The following is a 22,835-nucleotide window of genomic DNA, read 5'->3' as shown; positions in this document are numbered from 1 at the left end:
ACTGTTCTCTGTTTTTCCAGACAATATAGTTTTTGTCAGTCTAATGTTTGTCAAACTGTTACTTTGATAGAAGCCTGTCATACAGCATAGGTCACAATCAGGGTCACAGCTTCTCAGCTATTTTACATTCTTTGCTTACGGTCTTTGTTACAATTAATTTATTCAGGTCTTGCTTGTAAGGAAGTCATCTCATTAGAGTACATAAATTATCTGTAAATAAGACAACATGGTGATTTTATTTGTAGTAATTTTTCCTCACTTTGGCTTATATTTTCCTCCAGTAATTGGGGTTAATGCAAAATTGCAGTTGAGAACTATAGATCTCTGAGCATAGTCCCAGGGATAAGGAACTTCAGTGATGTAGATAGATTCGAGGAATTAAAACTGTTTTCCTTGAAAAAGTAAAGATTAAGTAGCCACTTGATAGAAATATTCAAAATCAAGTGGGATCTTCACAGAGTACATAGGGAGACATTGTTCCCATTGGTGGGAGGATCTAAAAGCAGATGGCATTGATGTAAGGTACTTGGCAAAAAACAATGTAACATGAGGAAGAATAATTTCTATGCAGTGGGTGGTTAGGAAGTGGAATGCACTACCTGTGAGTGACGTGCTGGTAGGTTCAATCAAGGTACTCAGGAGGAAGTTGGAGTGTTATCCGAAAAAGAAGAATGTGTAGGACTACATGGAGAAGATGAAAAAAAATCTAAGAAAGGACATATTTGTCATAGAATGAGTGCAGCAGATGTTCTCTGAACTGATACAGGGGATGTCAGGACTGTCCAATGAGGAGAAATTGGTCTGACTGGGCCTCTATTAGCAAGAATCTAGAAGGTTGAGAGGGGATCTGATTGAAATATATACAATTCTAACAGGGCTTCATAGACCAGTTGCCAGGAGGGTGTTTTTCCTGGCTGGTGAGCCTAGAACCAGGATTACAGTCTCAGGGTATGGGGTAGACCATTTAGGACTGAGTTGAGGAAACATTTCTTCACTCAACGGGCAGTGAACCTGTGAAATTCGCTCCCACAGAAGGCTGAAGAGGCCAAGTCACTGAATGTATTCAAGATATAGATACTTCTACAGATTTTAAAAGTATCAAGGGTTATGGGAAGAAACCAAGAAGAAAGCATTGAGATACAGGATTGAGGATGACAGTATTGAATGGAGGAGCTGGCTCGAATGGTCAAATGGCCTACCATTGCTCCTAGTTTGTGTTAGCTTGTCTCTATCAGTAACGCCAGGTGAATTGCTTCTTCTGAGAGCCAGCACAGACATGTTAAGACAACGGACTTTCTTCTGTGTTGAAAGTATTTTATGATTCAATTGAGGCATTCAAGAAGATACAATAAAGAATTACTAGATGTTACCAGAACTGAGAAATTAAACCGAGCAGAAAAGAATGAACAAGCTGGAATACAATTAGGAGAAGACAGAGGGTCAACCTGATGCAGGTATTTAAAAGATTTGAAAGGATAGACTTAGAAGCTACATAAGCACTTGAGAGGGAATTGAATAGAAGGTTATCTTGATAAGATGAGTAAAGAGGTATGGCAGGATATTTGTGCAGAGCAAAAACTCAAGCTGAATGACCTATTTTTGTGCTATAAATATTTTGGAAAATTTCAGTACCATTAGGAAAACATTTTACTCCCAAATATTTAGCATTGTCCAAAAATCACATTAAAGTTTGAAATTCTGTTTAAATAAACTTGTCTAAGCAATACTGGATACTTGATTTCTTGAACCTTATTTCAAAACCTAGCAAGGCAGCACACTGGAAACTTACATATCCTGTTATGAGTAAGGGTCATAATATGTTATTTTTGTTATTTGGAAAATTAGGTTCCAACGTGGAACAAAAATCGTCTTTTATAAAATCAAGGTTGGAAAGTAATTTTGAACAGTGAATTGAAATTCACTTCCCCCACCCTACCCCTCTACTATTTCCAAATAATCATGTAACTTTGGATAAATGAGCAGTGAACCAACTGAAGAAGATCATTTTGAGGGTGTTCACTGCCTTGAGCTTTACAATCAAAAGTGAAAGGGGGAGGGATGCAGATGTGGGTTCGTTCAGAGAAAAGGTTTATAACAGCAGAGGTATTCTTAGTATGGCAGCCTCCAAAACAGCCAGGACAGAAAGAAAAAAAAACCTCTTCAGCTGCTTACAAGAAAACTACCAACGCAGAAGGCTGCGCAGTTTTCAGAAAGGATATCATCCTGCAAGGCCGTGGAGTCATGAGTTTAATTAATCCATATTAAGAAGAAAGAAAGAGGAGTTAGCAGTGTATTTAAAAGTCTCAGGAAAAGACATTAACAAAAGTAAACTGCATTGAGTGAATGAATTAATTTGCTAAAAAGAAATGAGAGCTCTGCCAATTGAACAAAAGACATGGAGACAGGATGACCCCTCACTATGATTTGACTGTCCGAATGGTTGATGTTGGGGTAAAAGGTTGAATCTTTCTCACTGATATTTGTAATGAGACTGTTTCAAAATAGTTATTGGATAGTGTGGCATAGTTCACATTTTTATTTCTTGTATACAATAAACTTTTACGTACTTTTGTTAAAAGTACATTGGCAACATTGTCACTATGTTTAAGACCGATCTCAGTGTTAAATAAAAACGTACAAAACTTCTGGGATCTGATTTGTCCAGCATTACCATCAACTGAGATCAGAGTATGTTTAAGGAACAGTCCACTATTTTGAATGGGAATTCTACCTCTTGTTCCATAGCTGCCTAAAAATCTTACTGGAGTGCAGACCACACAGGCTGATCTCCTCTGCTTTGCAGGCTCTGTTAGTTCACATCTGGTTTAGTTATGAAGAGAGCTTGGATAGATTGGGGCTGTTTTCCTCACAGTAGTGGAGACATGACTGGGACATATAAAATGAAGAGGGACATAGATACGTTAGACAGGAAGGAAAGATCCCTTTGTGGAGGGATCAATAATCAGGGGAATACATTTAAGGTAAGGGACAGGAGGTTTGGAGGGGATGTGAGGAAGATTTTTCCACTTGGAGGGTGGTGGGAATTTGGAACTCAGTGCCTGTAACGGTGGTAGAGACATAAACTCTCATTACATTTAGGAAGTATTTAGATGTGCACTTGCAATACCAAGGCACACAAGGCTATGGACCAAGTGCTGGAAAATGGGATTAGAATAGTTAGGTGCTTTTTTTTGACCGGTGCAGACTTGATGGGCAGAAAGGCATTTTTGTGCTGTAGACCTGTATGACTCCAAGACTCTATGTATCTGTTTCCAGGATGCAACAGAACATTAGGATCAATCCATCAGCTGAAAATATTTGAAAAAGTTCTGATGCTATGATGTATGGAGCATCCACAATGTAAATAAATCTGAGTATTTCCATACTCCACATGCGGACTGAAACACTCACCATAATTTGAAGCTTCATACGTGAACTTGAACCCAAGGCCTTCATTACTTCCATCAGAAATGAATCGTACAAAGAGCTGATTGTCTGATGTATGCATTGTAGAGGGAGGGTTTTTGCCACAATAGTGTCCATTTCTTCCATGGGTGGTCAAAGGTGGGGAAGACCCATCAGGTCCATTCCTTAACTAGAATTGGAAATGACATGAGAAATATTAGAGAAATTAATTAAAAATCTTTTTGTTTTAGAAACAGAATTTGGAAACTATTAAATCTTGAACCAGAACCACCAAAATGAATTACATGAAACACCATTTAAGAAATTGTTCTGAGCAGTAGTTTTGTGAGGCACATCAGTCTGACATATCTCAGCAGCAGCAATGGGCTTCCCTAAGGGTCTCCCATGCTGATCATGTTGTGCATTTGTTCTGGAAAAACCTGATTCCAGCTGTCAAGGAAATACACATGATGTCCCTTGGAGTATTCCATCAGAAAGGACTAGCGTCAGGAAGAGAATACATGCCCCATTTTTATGGCACGAGCTGCCAAATTCAGATAAGATTAAAGGTCTATCTTTGAGTGTGGGTTAGTGGATGGATGATTGAGAAAAGTCTTTTTCACAGTGTGTAATTAGTGCCTGGAATGCACTGACTGGAGCTGGGTTTAAGTGAGGCACTGAAGAGGCCATTGAATGATTGAATAGGAAATAATGAACCGCATTATATGGAAAAGGTGGAGATTGGCACTATGTCAAAATGCTCAGAGAGCCAGTACAGCGACAATGGGCCAAATGGCCTCCTTCTGCACTGTAAGAATTGTTTCATTCTGTGAGTGAATGGGTAAATGTGAAATGGGTGAACTAGGCAAGTGGGTAGTGGGAGGAGGTCTGTAGGTAGTTGGATGGATAGATGGATAATGTAGATTGGAAGCTGTTCTGGGTAGGTGTGTGAGGTGGGTAAACTGGGCATAGTGGAAGAGTTGAGCAAGGTGGAGAACCTGGTGGTTCAGGAGGAAGCTAGGACTGGTCGGATGTAGTTGAGCTAGGTTGGGGATGTGGTATCATAGTTGGGTAGCCATTTGATCACTGTTGGGCCTGGATGGTAGTCAGGTCCAATTGGAGTGTACTTGGATGGTTAAGGGAGTAGTCGGAGTTCAGGGGTGAAGTCTAGGGATTGGAGGGTGATACGGTGGGTGATTGGGGCATATTCCCACTTGTAGCCCATGCACTGGGACTTACGTAGGATCCTGATGTGCATTTTCATCATATGCTTGGTATCTGACAATGCAGAGGCTGAAAGATTTGTGTGTCATATTGTCTCCATTTCTTTTTCAAGTTCTGGCTTCATAAGTTCTCCCTTTTTTATTTGAGGTGACAGCCAGTCTTCAATAAATTTCAAGCAAATTTATTAAATGGCTTCGTGCTTCAGTGAACAACATCAAAGTTGGCTATTCAATCACAATTCTATTCAGGTGATGAAATATTGCTTGCTGATTTTAATGGTTTTCATTTGATGTGTGTCTTCCTACAGTTCATTAATGTATAAATTGTTTTATATTTACACAATCTTAGGTTAAGATTCTCAACATACTTTGTTATAATCTGTTACGATAATTAAAGGGATTCACAACACTCATGAAGATTTTTTCTTTCCATATGGCATGCAGTTGGAAATTCTTCACCTTCCAATGTTTTGTTCAGCTGCCTCAGGACAGAGCTTTGATAATGCATGCTGGCAGTTTCCCTGGTTACAAGGAGGCTAACTGCAAAACAATGACCACTAGCTGGCTGGAATCTGCCAACTCAGCTGCCCATGCTGCTCAACAGTATGTTCTATTCCAAGCCACACATTGTCCTGGTTTGGATCAATCTTGCCATTCCTTCACTGTCACTGGGTCAAAATCTTGGAAATCCTTTCCCAACAGCTCTGAGGTTAGCCCTTCATCACGTGAACCACACTAGTTTGAGAAGACAACCCATCACCAATGTCTCAAAGGCAATCAGTGATAGGCACAATAACCTCATGCCTTGAACTAATTAATACAAAATCGCTGGGCAATCTTACTAAGCCCTGGCAAAAGATTGGCAAAACTATCCTCTTAGCTCCAATGAAGAAACAGGCTGCTTAATATTATATCATTCATAAGGAAAATGAGATTACATGATAGCTATCCTCAAAGTTTCCCCAACAACTTGTATTTTTGTAATAAAGCATCCGAAGGCACTGCACAATGGTGTTATGAAAGAAGACCTGACTTAGAGCCACATTAAAATCCCAGATTTTGTAAATGTTTAGAAAAAGAGGAACATTTTTTATGGAGATTCTTAAAGGAAGAAAGCCAGCAGGATACATTTGGCACTTCAGTACAACCACCAATGGTGGGGCGATTAAAATTATCTCACACAGGAGGCCAGAATTATATCACTACAAATATCTTGGAGAACCGTGGGAACTGAGGAGACTACAGAATTAGATATACATGAAAGTTATAGAAGAATGAGAGGTGATCTTTTTGAAACATGTAAGATTCTGAGGACTTGAAATGATGGATGTTGAAAGGATGTTTCTTCTTTTGGGAGAGACTATGACTAGGTGGCATTTAAGAAAAAGATGAGACTTCTTGCCTCAGAGAGTCGTGAGCCTTTGGAAATCTGTTTTTCAGACAGTGGTTGAGACAGAGCCTTGAGTAACCTTAAAGCAGGGGTAAATAGATTCTTGGCTAACAAAGAGGTCAAAGGTTACAGTGGGTAAACAAGAATTTTGATTTGAGGCCACGATCAGATCAGATAAAATATTATTGAATGGCAGAGCAGCTTCAAGGCAGCAAATGACCTTCTCCTGCTTCTAAGTCATATCATCATATGTACAATTGAGGGGTTGTTTGACCAGCAGCAAATATTGTTTGGTGAGCACAGGGGTGATAGATGATGTGGTAGAATTTTGGATAGCTTCAAATATACACAGGATTGAACATGAGGGACCAACTGGGAAGGCATTGGAATAGTCAAGTCTAGAGGTAACAGAGGCATAGATATGGGTTTGACAGCAGTTGAGCCGATGCAGGGAAACAGTCTGATGATGTTACTTGGGTAAGGCAGTCTTAGGTGACGCATGGATATATCGGCAAAGTTCATGTCAGAGTCAAATATGACATTGAGATGGTTAACATGGATAGGGGTGGAACTGCTGGCTTTAAGACGCAGTTTGGAGTGGGATCTGAAGACAATTGGATTGATCTTCCCCATTTTTAATGGAAGAATATTTCTGTTTATCCACTATAAGATGTCAGACAAACAATTTGATAATATAGCAGCAAGAGACCTGGTAGTGAGAAGGGCACTGTTTTTGATTGTGGTGCCAAATAGACAACATGTGGATGACAAGTAGGAGTGGGCTCAGGTTAGATCCATCTTGTATACCAATGGAAATTATGCATAAGTGGGAAATGAAGGCATCGCAATGGGCAGACTGCCTACAATGAGATGAGAATTAACCAGGTGAGTGCAGTCCTACCATGCTGGGTGACAGCAAAGAGGTGTGGGAGAAGATGTTCTATCAATCATCTTGGAAGTTGTAGTCCTACCAAAAACCATGAGGAGAAGCAACATATTACATGACTCACACATGTAGGATGTGACTTCAGTAACAGCCATTTGGGTACTGTGGCAGGACAGACTGGTACCATACCGGTGATGTTCCAAAACAGGCTCCTGGGAATGATCAACATGGGAGGCAAAAACATGTTCATGAACTTTAGAGAGGAAGATGAGATTAGAGGTGGTGCAGGAAGAATAGCATAATAATGATCTAAATCCACTTATCACTGTGAAAGTTAGATGGAAGAAATTGATATTTATTTGATACCTCTTTGCTGATCTTTTCTTGACATTTCATCAAAACATCAGTGACTCATCAACACAGTCCTGCCTTCTTGCAGAAGGCTAGGAAAGATGCATTTCCTGCATTTGAATAAGCTCTGAGAAGGCCAGGGCAAAAAGATCATGTTGCAAAGTATAGAGTTTCAGCTTTGCGATCAATTGGCAAATCATCACAGAGCTCTTTCCAGCCTCTTACCTGCTCTTGTTATCAGAGCATTTCATAGAAGATAGCAGCAGGAGGAGATCATTCGGCCCTTCGAGCCTGCTTCGCCATTCTTCACAAACATGGCTGATCGTCCAAATCAATAGCCCAATCCTGCTTTCTCCCTATAACCTTTGATCCCATTCACCCCAAGATCCCCCTCATTCATCTGAACTCCAGCGAAAACAATCCCAACCTAGTCAATCTCTCCTCATATTTCAGACCTGCCATCCCCGGAATTAGCCTGGTAAACCTTTGCTGCACTCCCTCAAGAGCAAGAGTATCCTTCCTCAGAAAAGGAGACCAAAACTGCACACAATATTCCAGGTGTGGTCTCACCAAGGCCCTGTATAACTGCAATAACACATCCCTGCTCCTGTACTCGAAATCTCTCGCAATGAAGGCCAACATACCATTTGCCTTTTTTACCTCCTGCTGCACCCACATGCTTACCTTCAGTGACTGGTGCACTAGGATGCCCAGGTCCCACTACACACTCCCCTCTCCCAATTTACAGACATTCAGTCAATAATCTGCCTTCTTGTTTTGCTTCCAAAGTGAATAACCTCACATTTATCCAAATTATACTGCATCTGCCATTGATTTGCCCACTCACCCAACTTGTCCAGATCATGTTGAAGGATCTCTGCATCCTCATCACAGTTCACCCTCCCACCCAACTTGGTATCATCTGCAAAGTTGGGGATGTTACATTTTGTTCCCTTATCCAAAGTCAGTATAGCTCATATCGTTAAATTTCTGGCAATTTCTCAAGATATTGATAATGGAGGATAAAGTGATCACAATATAATTGAATGTTAAGGGATGTTAGGCATGCTGTCTCTTATTGGAGATGATCATTGCCTGGCACTTGATGTGGTGTAAACGTTACTTAACACTTATCATCTCATTTACCTACGTTATAACAGTGACTACACTTCTAAAGTAAATCACTGACTGGTAAGAGCTTTGGGATATCCAAAAGACACAAAAAAGCACTGTATAGATGCTAATTAATCCTTCTTAAATTTAAGATCAAAAGACTAAACTTCACAAAACTTGGACTGTAGCAAATTGAAAAAATTGTATACCTCTAAGTAGTCTCCAGTTGTACAGTTTGTGCCAGAACCTTGAACTTGGAAGGTCCAATTAAAGTGGATAGAAATTATGGAACCACTGGTGACAGCAACAAGCCATGTGCAATTGAGATTTGATGTATATGCGTTGGGATAGTTAGGTGAAAAAATTACACCATGGTTAGCATTGAGCCGCCCACCACAAGCTGAAAGGAAGGAAATATATCAATGTCTAATAAAAGTCAGCAAGTATAAACATGTAAAAAGTATTTTAAAATCTAAAACTTTTCTTTGGGGACAAATCTTTGCCAAGTAGCAGTCTTTGTCATATATTGCATAGCATTAAAATCCACATCCAAATATTCACATTAAACAGAAAAAAAAAATTGCACGTTAGTGTTCCAGACCATTGACATGGCAGCCAACAGTAATTGGCATCTAGCCAAAATAGATAATTAACAAAATTGTGGGGTTGGCACTTATGGCAGAAAATGTTAATTGGTGATACTCCTTTGTTAACAATTTTCATGCAAGAATTAATCCAATTATTTTGAACAAATTAATTCCTTCATAGAGCACAGAAAAATGAAACATAAACATTCATACGTGAAATCTTCCACTCACAACGATGCCTTCTAGTAGCAATTCCATTTCTAAAAATTGAGTACATTGTTGATCTCAGATATTACACAAGACACTTGTTGATTAAAAAATGAACAACTTCTCAGAAGTGGAGCTGCAAAACAATTTAGATGCTACAGTTTCAACTTACTAGATTTAATATATAAGTTTACATATATTTTTAAAAATTGTTTATAACATTTTAACGTTTCTATATCAGACACGTCCAGCAGGTGGCCTGCAGGCGATAATGTTGGCAGCCAAGGGATCCTATCACCAGCGGTGTTCCAAATACAGGAAGCATAAGTGGAGGATTCTGCAACCAGGAGTTGTTTCTATCCCCACTTCCCTACCCCCAATCCCCCGCAGTTACTGCTGCAAGGTTCACTAGTCAGCCAACTCACCAAGGCCCCTTCGATAGCACCTCCTAAACCCATGAGCTCTGCTACCTAGAAGGACAAGGGCAGCAGGTGTATGTGAACACCACCACCTCTATGTTCCCACCAAGCCACTCACCATCCTGACTTTGTATTACATCACTGTTCTTTTACTGTCAAAACCCTGGAAATCCCCTCCTAAAAGCACTCTGGTGTCCCGACAAAACAAGAACTACAATGGTTTAAGAATGCAGCTCACTAAAACATTCGCAATGGCAATTATGGATCAGCAATAAATGCTGCCTTGCCAGCGATGCTCTTATACAAGGGGAGGTATTGGCCTCGTGGTATTATCGCGGGACTGTTAATCCAGAGACATGGATAATGTTCTTGAGGACCTGGTTTTGAATCCCACCATGGCAGGTGGTGGAATTTGAATTCAATAAATATCTGATATCAAGAACTGAATGATGACCATGAATCCATTGTTGATTGTTGGGAAAAACCCGTCTGGTTCACTAATGTCCTTTAGGGAAGGAAACTGCCATCCTTACCTGGGCTGGCCTACATATGACTCCAGACCCACAGCAACGTGGTTGACTCTGAGCAATTCGGGATGGGTAGTGACACCCTCATCCCATGAATGAATAAGGAAAAAAAAATCTAACAAATGAGGAAAACCTCCCCTGATTGGAAAAGCAGTGAGCTGTGCAAACACACCAGGTTTCATTTGGCCCTAAGGGACATTAGTGAACCAGATGAGTTTTTCCCGAAAATCACCAATGGATTCATGGTCATCATTCAGTTCTTAATTTCAGATATTTATTGAATTCAAATTCCTCCATCTGCCATGGCAGGATTCAAAGCCAGGTCCTCAAGAACATTATCTGGGTCTCTGGATTAACAGTACCGCGATAATACCACTAGGCATCGCCTCTCCTTCCTATGCAGGCAGAGGCCTCTGAAAGACTGCAATGAAAATGCTACAGCAGTCTTCTGAACCTGCAGGCCACGAGTGAAAGACAGTATGAGTTTGTGTGTGAAGGACAGAGTATAAGTAAGAGAGAGAGAATGTGTGAGTGAGGGTGAGACAATGAGTGAGGAAGAGATTATGAATGAGATGGAGATGAAGGGAGAAAGGAAAAGTGCATGAGTGAGAGAAGGTTATTGTGCACTTGAATGAGTGTGTATGAATGAGTGAATGAGAAAGTGTGCATGACTGAGTGAGAAAGACTATGTGAATGAGGGAGTATGAGTGTGTGAAATGGGGAGTGTGTGTAACACAGGAGAGTATGAATGTGTGATGGAAAGATGTGAGTGAAAGTATATGAGGCAGAGAGAGCGCACGTGTGATTGAATGAGAATGTTTCCTCCACTAGTATAAATTGTTATGACAATTTGAAATTTGATATTTTTGCATTTTGATAAATTCAAGACAAAAAGCTTTGATATATTTATCTTTCAGTAGTATTCAACTTCAAAGAAAATAAAACCTATTAAGAGATTCAACTTACTTTTGTAGTAAGAAGCATTGAAACCACCACCATTGGTCTCCTCATCAGATATGAATCGAATGAACATTGCATCACCACTAGATCGGACAGGTCCAGGTAATTTTCTGCCACATAAAGTGGCAAGTATTGGAGAATGGCTATTGTCCCCTGAAGAGATAAGAGATATGCAAGTCTTGGGTAAGTACAAATCGCAGTGTCAGAGTCTCAAACCTGTCACAATCAATGTTGTTACGCCTCAGGTTGTCACAATTCCAAAGCTGCTTATATCTAATGGATAATAAATTTCAATCGGCACAAATTATTTGCTAAATTGCCAAGCATTCATGATGAGGCCATCTCACAACTGTATCAACAAGGGCACAAGTGGGCTGAACAGATGAGCAGGTATTTACTTCTTCATTTGTCTCATTATAAATAATTGGTTGAATGCTATGAGCAGCTAATGGAATCACCCTGACAGGGGCTTGTGTACATAGCTGCAAACAGTACTGCTAGTGTTGTTTGACTGAATCTTTATTACCAGCTAATAACTTGATTTTTCTTTGCAGGTCATTTTTATTACCTGTGTGTTTACCTAGAGAAAATGAAAGGTTTCCTCAGTGTAAAGTTCACTCCTGTGTTTGACAAAATTTTATAAGAAGCTAAGAGGGTTTTTTTATTAACAGCTTATCAAAGAGACTCTCTTTCCATTTCTCAACGTATAAGGCATCCACTAATAGTGTGAACAGGACAGAAACATTCGACCACTGAGAACTTGAAGATATCTGCAATACTGATGGCTGCCACTGAGCCTGGACATCTCAAATCAACCATGATTCCATGTTAAAGCATAATAACTCAAATACATGCTAAAGATCTCAAACTGCATATTCTTTCATCTTCCTTATTGTGCTGAGTTTTATCACTTTTAAATTTTATATCTGTAATTGCATATGTGCTTGATGCTGCGACTTTGTCATTTTTCTTCAAGTAATAAAAGTCCTCTTTCTTTTACTCAAATAAACTTTGTTACCTCAGCTCCACAATTGTTTCTGTGAACTAGTTAATAGCATTTTCATGAGAATGAGGTACAGCTGCATGCAAAAAAAAACAATTCTTGAATCTTTATCAAGGTGAACGGAGGGGTTTGAAAAGAAGGGAGCTGATTCACCCCTCCTCATCTGGTCATGATATGAAAAACAACAAACAATTTTTACCATCTCTGATGACCAACTTATCGTAGAAACACAGCGCATTCGGTTCAATATCTAGGGCCAGAATGTTAAGTTCCACTGTGCCTTGTGGTGCCCGGATGACCCATGAGCAGTCCAAATGGTTTTCGTACTTGTTGGGCCAACCTGGTGAGAAGAGAAATGTTGGGGTATCCGCAGTCACGACAACTCCACCGCATGCACCTGGGATAAAAACAGATTTCAACCATTAGGAAACAAAATCAAAGTGCTGTCTGTCTCAAAGAACTGCATCAACAGAACATAGAAGAATGCTTCCATCAATCTTTAAAAGAATCCTTTAAAATCACATATCAATGCCGCATAAAAACACTGATCCACAATATCAACTGCTCTAACAGAAACAGAAATTGCTGGAGAAACTCAGCAGGTCTGTCAGCATCTATAGAGAGAAAGCAGAGTTAATGTTTTGAGTCCAGTGATCCTTCTACAGAACTGTGGTTACTTTGGTTCATAAACAAATGTAAAAATCGTAATTATCTTAGAAAATCCATGCGGGTGTATTTTGCCAGTCATGCCAGATCCACCTCAGACTCTTGTTGTTTACCTGGTCATTATTTCCCTGCTTAAAGGATAGGGCCTGCAGGAAGAAACATGCAGTGTGGGCATGGAACCTCTCCCTTCAATTCATTGATTACTTGAATATCCCAGTGGTATATGTCTGACTAGGTGGTGTGCTAGAATGTCCTCAGAAAACCTATTTGAGAGTCCAAACAGCTCACTTACATACACAACTCTGCTCCAATACCTTCCAACATTCCCAAATACAAACAGTACGACCTAAACCCAACCAGTCAAGACTGCTGGGCCCCACTTCCACTGGAATCATACAATTATAGAATTTTACAGGAGAGAGGCCATTCAACCCAACATGTCAGTACCTGCTCCCAAAAGAACTACCCAGCTAGTCCCGTTCTCCAGCCCTATTTCTGTGTCTCTTCAAATTCATCACTTTTAAATATATACACCTGTCTCTTTTTAACCTCCTATGTAATCCACCTCTGTCACTCTCCCAGGCAGCACATTCCAAATACTAACAATTCTCTAAGTAAAGAAGTTTCTCTGCATTTCACGTCCAGCTTCTTGCTGACCATCTTGAAATTGTGACTTCTAGTTACTGACGTACCAACTTGTGAAAACAGGATACCCTTCCTTACGCCGTAAAAGTTGTTCATAGTTTTGAACACCTGAATAAAGTCACCTCTTGATCTTCTCTGCTCCAAGGAAAACAAGCCCAATTTCTCAAATCTTCCCTTGTATCTAAAATCTCTCATTCCTGGCATCATTCTAGTAAAGATAACACGGTGTAGAGCTGGATGAACACAGCAGGCCAAGCAGCATCAGTGGAGCAGGAAAGCTGACGTTTCAGGTCTGGACTCGAAACGTCAGCTTTCCTGCTCCTCTGATGCTGCTTGACCTGCTGTGTTCATCCAGCTCCACACCTTGTTATCTCAGATTCTCCAGCATCTGCAGTTCCTACTATCCCTGAATCATTCCAGTAAATCTCCTTTGACCTCTCTCCAGGGCTTTAACATCCTTCCTTAAATAAGGTGCCTGAACTGAACACGTTCCAGATGTGGTTTGACCAATGATTGTAGAGCTGTAGCATCACTTCCTTGCCACTATTTATAAACCTAAGGAACCTATAAGCACTCTTAACAACTGCTTCAACTTGCCTGCTGCCTTTGTAAATTATGAATGTGAAGTCTGAGGGTCCTCTGCTTCTGTACTCCCAGTGAAGTTGTACCACTGAGCCTGTATTGTCTCTCCATGTTTCTTCTACCAAAGTGCTTTAACTTACATCTCTCTGCATTGAATTTCATCTGCCAGGTGTCTGCCCATTTGGCTACACTTGTCAATGTCTCTCTGAAGTCACTCAGTATCACCTTCACAATTCACTATTCTCCCCAGCTTAGTATCTCCAAATTGTTTATATAAATCAGAAAAAGCAAGGGTCCAAACACTGATCCTTGGGGAATATCACTTCCAACTCATCTCCAGACTGAGAAATGCTCATCTATATCTACCTTCTGTTTCTTACCTTAACCAATTTCTAATCCATGCTGCCAAGGACCCATCAATCCCAAACATTTTTAATTTGCTAACTAACCTGCCAAATGGCACTATTTCAAATGCTTTCTGAAAGTTCAAATACACAACAGCCACAGCGCTACCCTGATCTAATGTCTGTGTCACCTTATCAAAGAACTCAATGAAACTTGTCAGATATGACCTGCCCTTGTTGACTGTCTAGTATTAAGTTATTATTCTCTAAGTCTTTACCTTTAATATTTATCCTATCCCATAGCATAGCCTCCATCAGTTTTCCGATTACTGATGTCAAGCTGAGAGGTCTGTAATTTCTTGGTTATCCTTTACCCCTTTCTTCAACAGCAGCGTCACATTTGAATCCTCTGGTCCCATGTGACTAATCCTGTTTTTAGAGAGGTGTGGAAAATTTCTGTCAACAGTTCCACAGTTTGCTCCCTTACCTCTCTCAGCAATCTGGGATGCATCTATTCAGGCCTAGCGACCTCTGCACCTGGAGTGCTGCCAGCCCTTTCAGCACCTCACTTTATTTATAATTATTTTGCTCAGTTACTCAATACTCACATTTTCAACGAGTCCATTGTCACCATTTGCAACGATAGAAGCTAAGCAATATGTTTGAAGAACATTTTACTACTTGTTTTAGTGCAGCCAGCTATTCTTTCCTCATGACTGAAAACAAAAAGTCCTGGAGATCACAGCAGGTCAGGCAGCATCGTGGGGAGAGGAAGGGGGTTCTGAAATAAATAGGGAGAGAGGGGGAGGCGGATAGAAGATGGATAGAGGAGAAGATAGGTGGAGAGGAAACAGACAGGTCAAAGAGGTGGGGATGGAGCCAGTAAAGGTGAGTGTAGGTGGGGAGGTAGGGAGGGGATAGGTCAGTCCAGGGAGGACGGACAGGTCAAGGGGGTGGGATGAGGTTAGTAGGTAGGAGATGGGGGTGCGGCTTGAGGTGGGAGGAGGGGATAGGTGGGAGGAAGAACCGGTTAGGGAGGAGGGGTCGAGCTGGACTGGTTTTGGGATGCGGTAGGGGGAGCGGAGATTTTGAAGCACCACCCCAAGGCCTCCTACCCTCCTTGACCTCTTCATCTCCAACTGCCGTCGAGACATCAATCGCCTCAACCTCTCCACCCCTCTCACCCATTCCAACCTCTCCCGCGCAGAACGTGCAGCCCTCCGCTCCAATCCCAACCTCACCAGAAAACCCGTGGACAAGGGAGGCATAGTTGTAGTATGGCGCATTGACCTCTACATCGCCGAGGCCAGACGCCAACTCTCCGACACCTCCTCCTACCGCCCCCTTGATCATGACCCCACCCCCGAGCACCAAACCATCATCTCCCAAACCATCCACAACCTCATCACCTCAGGTGACCTACCACCCACGGCCTCCAACCTCATCGTTCCCCAACCCCGCACCGCCCGCTTCTATCTCCTTCCCAAAATCCACAAACCTGAATGTCCTGGTCGATCCATTGTCTCCGCCTGCTCCTGCCCCACCGAACTTATCTCCAACATCTGGACTCCATTTTCTCCCCCTTGGTCCAGGAACTCCCTACCTACGTCCGTGACACCACCCACGCCCTCCACCTCCTCCAGAACTTCCAATTCCCCAACACCTCATCTTTACCATGGAGGTCCAGTCCCTATACACCTGCATTCCCCATACAGATGGCCTAAAGGCCCTCCGCTTCTTCCTGTCTCGCAGGCTCGACCAGTCCCCCTCCACTGACACCCTCATCCACTTATCCGAACTCGTCCTCACCCTCAACAACTTCTCTTTCAATTCCTCCCACTTCCTACAGACAAAGGGGGTGGCCATGGGTACCCGCATGGGCCCAAGCTATGCCTGCTTCTTTGTAGGTTACATGGAACAATCCCTCTTCCATACCTACACCGGCCCTAAACCCCACCTCTTCCTCCGTTACATTGATGACTGTATCAGCGCCGCCTCGTGCTCCCACGAGGAGCTTGAACAGTTCATCCACTTCACCAACACCTTCCACCCCAACCTTAAGTTCACCTGGATCATCTCTAATACCTCTCTCTCTCTCCTTCCTGGACCTCTCTGTGTCCATCTCGGGCAACCACCTAGCAAACGATATCCATTTCAAGCCCACCGACTCCCACAGCTACCTAGAATACACCTCCTCCCACCCACCTTCCTGCAAAAATGCCATTCCCTATTCCCAATTCCTTCGCCTCCGCCGCATCTGCTCCCAGGATGAGGCATTCCACTCCCATACATCTCAGTTGTCCTCGTTTTTCAAGGACTGCAATTTCCCCCCCTCAGTGGTCGAGAACGCCCTCCACCGTGTCTCCCGCATTTCCCGCAACTCATCCCTCACACCCTGTCCCCACAATAACAACCAAAAAAGAATCCCCCTCGTCCTCACGTACCACCCCACCAACCTCCAGATCCAACGCATCATCCTCTGACACTTCCGCCATCTGCAATCCGACCCCACCACCAAAGACATCTTTCCCTCACCACCCTTATCTGCTTTCCGGAGGGACCACTCTCTCCGTGACTCCCTTGTCCGCTCCACACTCCCCTCCAGCCCCAACACATCCGCAGGAAGTGCTACACCTGCCCCCATACCTCCTCCCTCACCCCCATCCCAGGCCCCAAGAAGACTTTCCACATCAAGCAGATGTTCATCTGCACATCTGCTAATGTGGTATACTGCATCCGCTGTACCCGTTGTGGCCTCCTCTACATCGGGGAAACCAAGCGGAGGCTCGGGGACCGCTTTGCAGAACACCTATGCTCGGTTCGCAATAAACAACTGCACCTCCCAGTCGCGAACCATTTCAACTCCCCCTCCCATTCCTCAGACGACATGTCCATCCTGGGGTTCCTGCAGTGCCACAACGATGCCACCCGAAGGTTGCAGGAACAGCAACTCATATTCCGCTTGGGAACCCTGCAGCCCAATGGTATCAATGTGGATTTCACAAGCTTCAAAATCTCCCCTCCCCCTACCGCATCCCAAAACCAGCCCAGCTTGTCCCCGCCTCCCTAACCTATTCTTCCTCCCACCTGTCCCCTCCTCCCACCTCAAGCCACACCCCCATCTCCTACCTACTAACCTCATCCCGCCCCCTTCACCTGTCCATCCTCCCTGGACTGACCTATCCCCTCCCTAACTCCCCACCTACACTCACCTTTACTGGCTCCATCCCCACCTCTTCGACCTGTCTGTTTCCTCTCCACCTATCCTCTCCTCTATCCATCTTCTATCCGCCTCCCCCTCTCTCCCTATTTATTTCAGAACCCCCTTCCCCTCCCCCATTTCTGATGAAGGGTCTAGGCCCGAAACGTCAGCCTTTCCGCTCCTATAATGCTGCTTGGCCTGCTGTGTTCATCCAGCTCTGCACCTTGTTGTCTCGGATTCTCCAGCATCTGCAGTTCCTGCTATCTCTGATTCAATTGTGGGGAGAGTGCAAGCTAACATTTTGCGTCTGGATGACTCTTCAGCAGAGCTGGTGAAGTGTGGAGGGGAAGCATTTATGCAATAGTGGTAGGGGGTGGAGTGCTGGGGGAGAAAGGGTGTTGCTGGTGCAGATTAAGTGATTGGAATGTGAGAATAGCAGAACAATGGTGTATCTAACTGCCAAACCGGAAAGGACAGATAGTCCCATCGGATTGGAGGGAGGGGAGGGAGGACAAGGTCACAAAGAATGCAACAAGAAAAGCTCCTTTTTTGCTTTACTTGTTGTGCTCTCTGCACTATGTCCTCTCTCCATTGTTCTACCATCCAGACTCGAACTGTTATGTTGCTCTCTCTTAACGGATGCTGCCTGACCTGCTGTCATTTCCAGCATGTTTTGTTTTCAATACAGATTCCAGCATCTGCAGAAATTTGCTCCTATCCTTTCCTCATGCTTCCCCTTAGCCTTCTTTATTCCAGCCTTAGTCTCTCTCCTATCATTTGAGATACCCTTAGGAGAGATTTGAGATACTCTTAGTAACTTGGAATTTGAATTCAATAAAATATCTGGAATTAAGAATCTAATGACAACTGTGAATCCATTGTCGATTGTCAGAAAAACCCATCTGGGTCACTAATGTCCTTTATGGAAGGAAACTGCCATCTTTACCTGGTCTGGCCTACATGTGACTCCAGACTCACACTAATGTGGTTAACTCTGAACTGCTCTCTGGGCAATTAGGGATGGGCAATAAATGCTGCCTAGCCAGCGACGTCCTCATCCCATTAACGAATGAAGAAAAAAGAAATACTCTTAGGAGTTGACAGGACAGCTCGTGACACCAGGCTTACCTATATTGGTGATGTGTAAGGTCCCACCCAGGTGGCAGGGCTCAGAAACTCTTGAATTTAACTCTGTGTTGCCATTTGTTGATGGTCTTTAAGGTGTGGTTGGAAGCTCGATACTCACAAAGACATCCTAGAAAGTTTTACCTCGGGCTGCAGATTCCAAGCGGAAGCCATTTATATATACGGATATATATATATATAGGGCCAATATCATATGAGTTCACACAGAGTCCATTTCACCTTAGTCCCCAAGAAAGAGAACCTGACGTGAATGGAAAATTACCATCTACTGTATCTTTATCTGCTCTTGGGTCTATTAGTAGCTGACAAAGGGTTGTTTGTGATAGCAGCCCATGTAATGACAAGGTCTGGTGTGTGGGGGTTGGGGTAAAGACATGGGAGAAGGTGCTCAGGCCCTAAAATTGTTGAACTCGATATTAGGTCCAGAAGGCTACAGAGTTCCCAAGTGGAAAATCAGGTGCTGTTATTCCAGCTTGCGCTGAGCTTCCCTGGAGCACTGCAGCAAGCCCAAGACTGAGATCTTGGCTAGGAATGTGGTGGTATATTGGATTGGCAGGCAACTGAAAGCTCAGGGTCTTTTTTGCAGACAGAACGTAGGTGTTCTGCAAAGAAGTCATGTAGTCTGCACTTCATGTCCCCAATGTAGGGGACAGCACATTGCGAGCAGCAAATACAGTAGACTAAATTGAGTGAAGTAGAGTGAAGTCCCCATTTGCAGCTATTCATTCCCCCAGACTGAGCTTGACCCAAGCCTTTGTCTGTCTACCTATTTTCTCTCTCTTTGGGCTCTATCTCCACCCATCATTTACTCTTACCCCCTCGCCCCACCCCATCTTCTGCATAAATAGCAACCTTTTCCTCGCTACCATCAGTTCTGAAGAAGGGTCACTGGACCTGAAACATAAACTCTGATTTCTCTCCACAGATGCTGCCAGACCCACTGAGTTTTTCCAGCAAATGTTGGTGTTACCCAGCCCCTGCTGCATTTCTGGGAATCTTCTGTGGCAGTTACGAGAAACTATAGTTCTCTTTTGGATTTTACTTTGTATTTGTCTTACTTTATTCCACACTGTAAATAAGACAGAAGATCTGGGCAATAACTTATTCATAAATGTTTATAAAATCTATGGGAAATGAAATTTATATTCAAAGAAATTATGGTAATATAAAACACATACACTGCAAATCTGATATAATGTGAATGCTGATGCCCAACATCCTGTGTGCACGAGATAGTAGGAACTGCAGATGCTGGAGAATCCGAGACAACAAGGTGCAGGGCTGGATGAACACAGCAGGCCAAGCAGCATCATAGGAGCAGAGAGGCTGACGTTTCGGGCCTAGACCCTTCATCAGAAAAGGGGGAGGGGAAGGGGGTTTTGAAATAAATAGGGAGAGAGTGGGAGGCGGATAGAAGAGGGATAGAGGAGAGGATAGGTGGAGAGGAAACAAACAGGTCGAAGAGGCGGGGATGGGGCCAGGAAAGGTGAGTGTAGGTAGGGAGTTAGGAAGGGGATAGGTCAGTCCAGGGAGGACGGACAGGTCAAGGGGGCGGGATGAGGTTGGTCGGTAGGAGATGGAGGTGCGGCTTGAGGTGGGAGGAGGGGATAGGTGGGAGGAAGAACAGGTTAGGGAGGCAGGGACGAGCTGGACTGGTTTTGGGATGCGGTGGGGGGAGGGGAGATTTTGAAACTTGTGAAATCCACATTGATACCATTGGGCTGCAGGGTTCCCAAGCGGAATATGAGTTGCTGTTCCTGCAACCTTCGGGTGGCATCGTTGTGGCACTGCAGGAGGCCCAGGATGGACATGTCGTCTGAGGAATGGGAGGGGGAGTTGAAATGGTTCGCGACTGGGAGGTGCAGTTGTTTGTTGCGAACCGAGCGTAGGTGTTCTGCAAAGCGGTCCCCGAGTCTCCGCTTGGTTTCCCCGATGTAGAGGAAGCCACACCGGGTACAGCGGATGCAGTATACCACATTGGCAGATGTGCAGGTGAACATCTGCTTGATGTGGAAAGTCTTCTTGGGGCCACGTATGTTTTGACAAGGATAAAGAATACCTCTTAACTTCACTGAATGCAACTTTTTACAAAGAACCAGCTTTGGAATTTTCAAATTAGTACTTCATGTTTGAGTTTACATAGAGTACAAGGGATATCCATTCCCTTTATCTCTGTAGCCTTCTAAGCCTTTTAAAAGGCTTGAATTAAAGATGTGAAGTGCTTTTAACAAATTATGTCATGCAAAAACACAAAGAGAAGTAACCTTACTGCAACCATGGTAACTAAATCTCTCCCAGGAGATTGAAGCAGACACAGGGGCTGAAACCAAAACCAAATTTCTATCTGCACAAGTTGCCAATTGCTGCGGTCTGTCAGCTCAGCTCAACATGGCAATTAGGAATCACTTTTGCTGCTGAAAGGAATTATTTTCTCTTTTTAAAATTCTACTTCAATCCCACGTAACTAATTGATTTTCAAAAAACACCCACTGAATAAATATGCAGGCGCCAGGTTTTCTTGCCATTTTTTTAAAAAAGTGTCTGTTTTCCGAACAAGATTTCATGGTTCTTCTAGTGAAAATCCTCACTGCCAATCTCAGGCTACACAGGCTGCCGAGAGAAGTGGTTGATCCCAGGACAGTATTTAACACTTCGTCTATCGATTTGTATTGACCATAACACCCAATGCAGGACAACTTTAAGAAACAAGTAGATATAAACCCCTGCTTTCTGAAATAGCTAGTGAGCGATTTTCATAACACAGTCCGGCTTTAATGCGGTCACACTTCTTGGACCCCAACATCTGCATTGGATCAGATTTCCATTGCATGCGTTTTATCTTACACAATTCCTTTGAATGCAAATTTCACTTTTCATCGGGTTTATAAAAATAGAAATAATGTACAGTACAGATCTTCCACTTTTTTTGAAATGCAAACAAAGCATGCTAAATACAAGAACAATTTCTGAATTTAACTATTGATTATTGTGAACACAACAGATCATTCTCAATGTAAAACGGTACAAATTGTAGCACAGAATGAGCTGGGAACACCTTTTCTAGCTGTGCAGAATCAAGGCTGGGAAGGGCAGGAACAAACAAGTATTATTACAGATGCTATAGGCATGGGCATTAGCAAAGCAGTTCTGGGAAGTCATCAGTTTAGCACAAAGGCAGTTTTATTTGACTCAACCTACCCTCTTTATAATAGTCCATTAATAATTTGAAGATACATCAGTTTTTGCTGAGAGCTCCAGCCAAAACCTTGAGATGGACCTCATCTGCTCCCTGGATGTAGCTGTCTGTCAGGTCAACATGTCATCAGGGAGTTTAGTGGCTGGAAGACTAGGACCATGAAAATTCTGATACATCCTCTGGTGTTAACTGTTCTGACTTCTGGAACCACGATTGTAGTAATGGATGTTTTCCTGTAAAGGCCTGGTGTAAATTAGCAGCTTGACTGTAACTACACTCATATTAGTTCTTCCTGTGGCAACGCTAGATTCACAGTGAAATTACACCAAAAGATTTTCACTGTATAAAATCCATCAATCCCCATCTTGAATGGACTCAGCATATTCTCAACCCTTTGGATTAGGAACCTATTAGGATTTATGAGCCTCTGAGTGAAGAAATTTCTCCTTACTTGAGAGGATCCCTTATCTTGAGGCTATACGCCCATTTCCTAGATTTCGCATTTGTAGGAAATGCAGGTCAGCATTGCCAAGAACTTTAGAAAGACTATAATGTTTAAACTTCTGGCTTTATTTCTTCTTTTTAAGAGTTATTGGTTGGTCTGCTGAGCTGACAGGTTTTCATGCAAACGTTTTGTCTCCCTTCTAGGTGACATTGTCAGTGCTGTGTAGCCTCCGTTGAAGCTCTGTTGTTCTGTCCCACTCTGAATTTATATGGTCTAGTCTGTCATGGTAGGCAGTCTTGTTTCTGGTTTTGTACCTTAGTGATATGTAGATGGGGTCTATTTCAACATGTTTGTTAATTGCATCAGGGATTGAAAAGCAGGCTTCCAGGAATTCTGAGATAGTAGGAACTGCCGATGCTGGAGAATCTGAGATAACAAGGTGTAGAGCAGGATGAACACAGCAGGCCAAGCAACATCAGAGGAGCAGGAAAGCTGACGTTTCAGGTCTGGACCCTTCTTCAGAAGAAGGGTCCAGACC

The 22,835-nt window shown here is 42.9% G+C and overlaps 1 protein-coding gene across 1 annotated transcript in view; it reads right to left on the bottom strand.

The window, feature by feature from the left end:
• cubn (cubilin (intrinsic factor-cobalamin receptor)) overlaps positions 1-22,835 on the bottom strand; it is a 266,050-nt gene that overhangs the window by 87,757 nt on the left and 155,458 nt on the right. The window contains exons 30-34 of the mRNA XM_048606979.1: positions 13,430-13,517; positions 12,271-12,468; positions 11,075-11,221; positions 8,578-8,768; positions 3,412-3,595 (exon numbers count right to left, since the gene is read on the bottom strand). Of these exons, the coding sequence (XP_048462936.1) occupies positions 3,412-3,595; positions 8,578-8,768; positions 11,075-11,221; positions 12,271-12,468; positions 13,430-13,517 (808 nt within the window). The remainder of the gene's footprint in view (positions 1-3,411; positions 3,596-8,577; positions 8,769-11,074; positions 11,222-12,270; positions 12,469-13,429; positions 13,518-22,835) is intronic.

Source organism: Rhincodon typus, chromosome 2, assembly GCF_021869965.1.
Source record: "Rhincodon typus isolate 14 chromosome 2, sRhiTyp1.1, whole genome shotgun sequence".
NCBI lineage: Eukaryota > Metazoa > Chordata > Chondrichthyes > Orectolobiformes > Rhincodontidae > Rhincodon > Rhincodon typus.
This window is presented reverse-complemented; position numbering and strand designations above follow the sequence as displayed.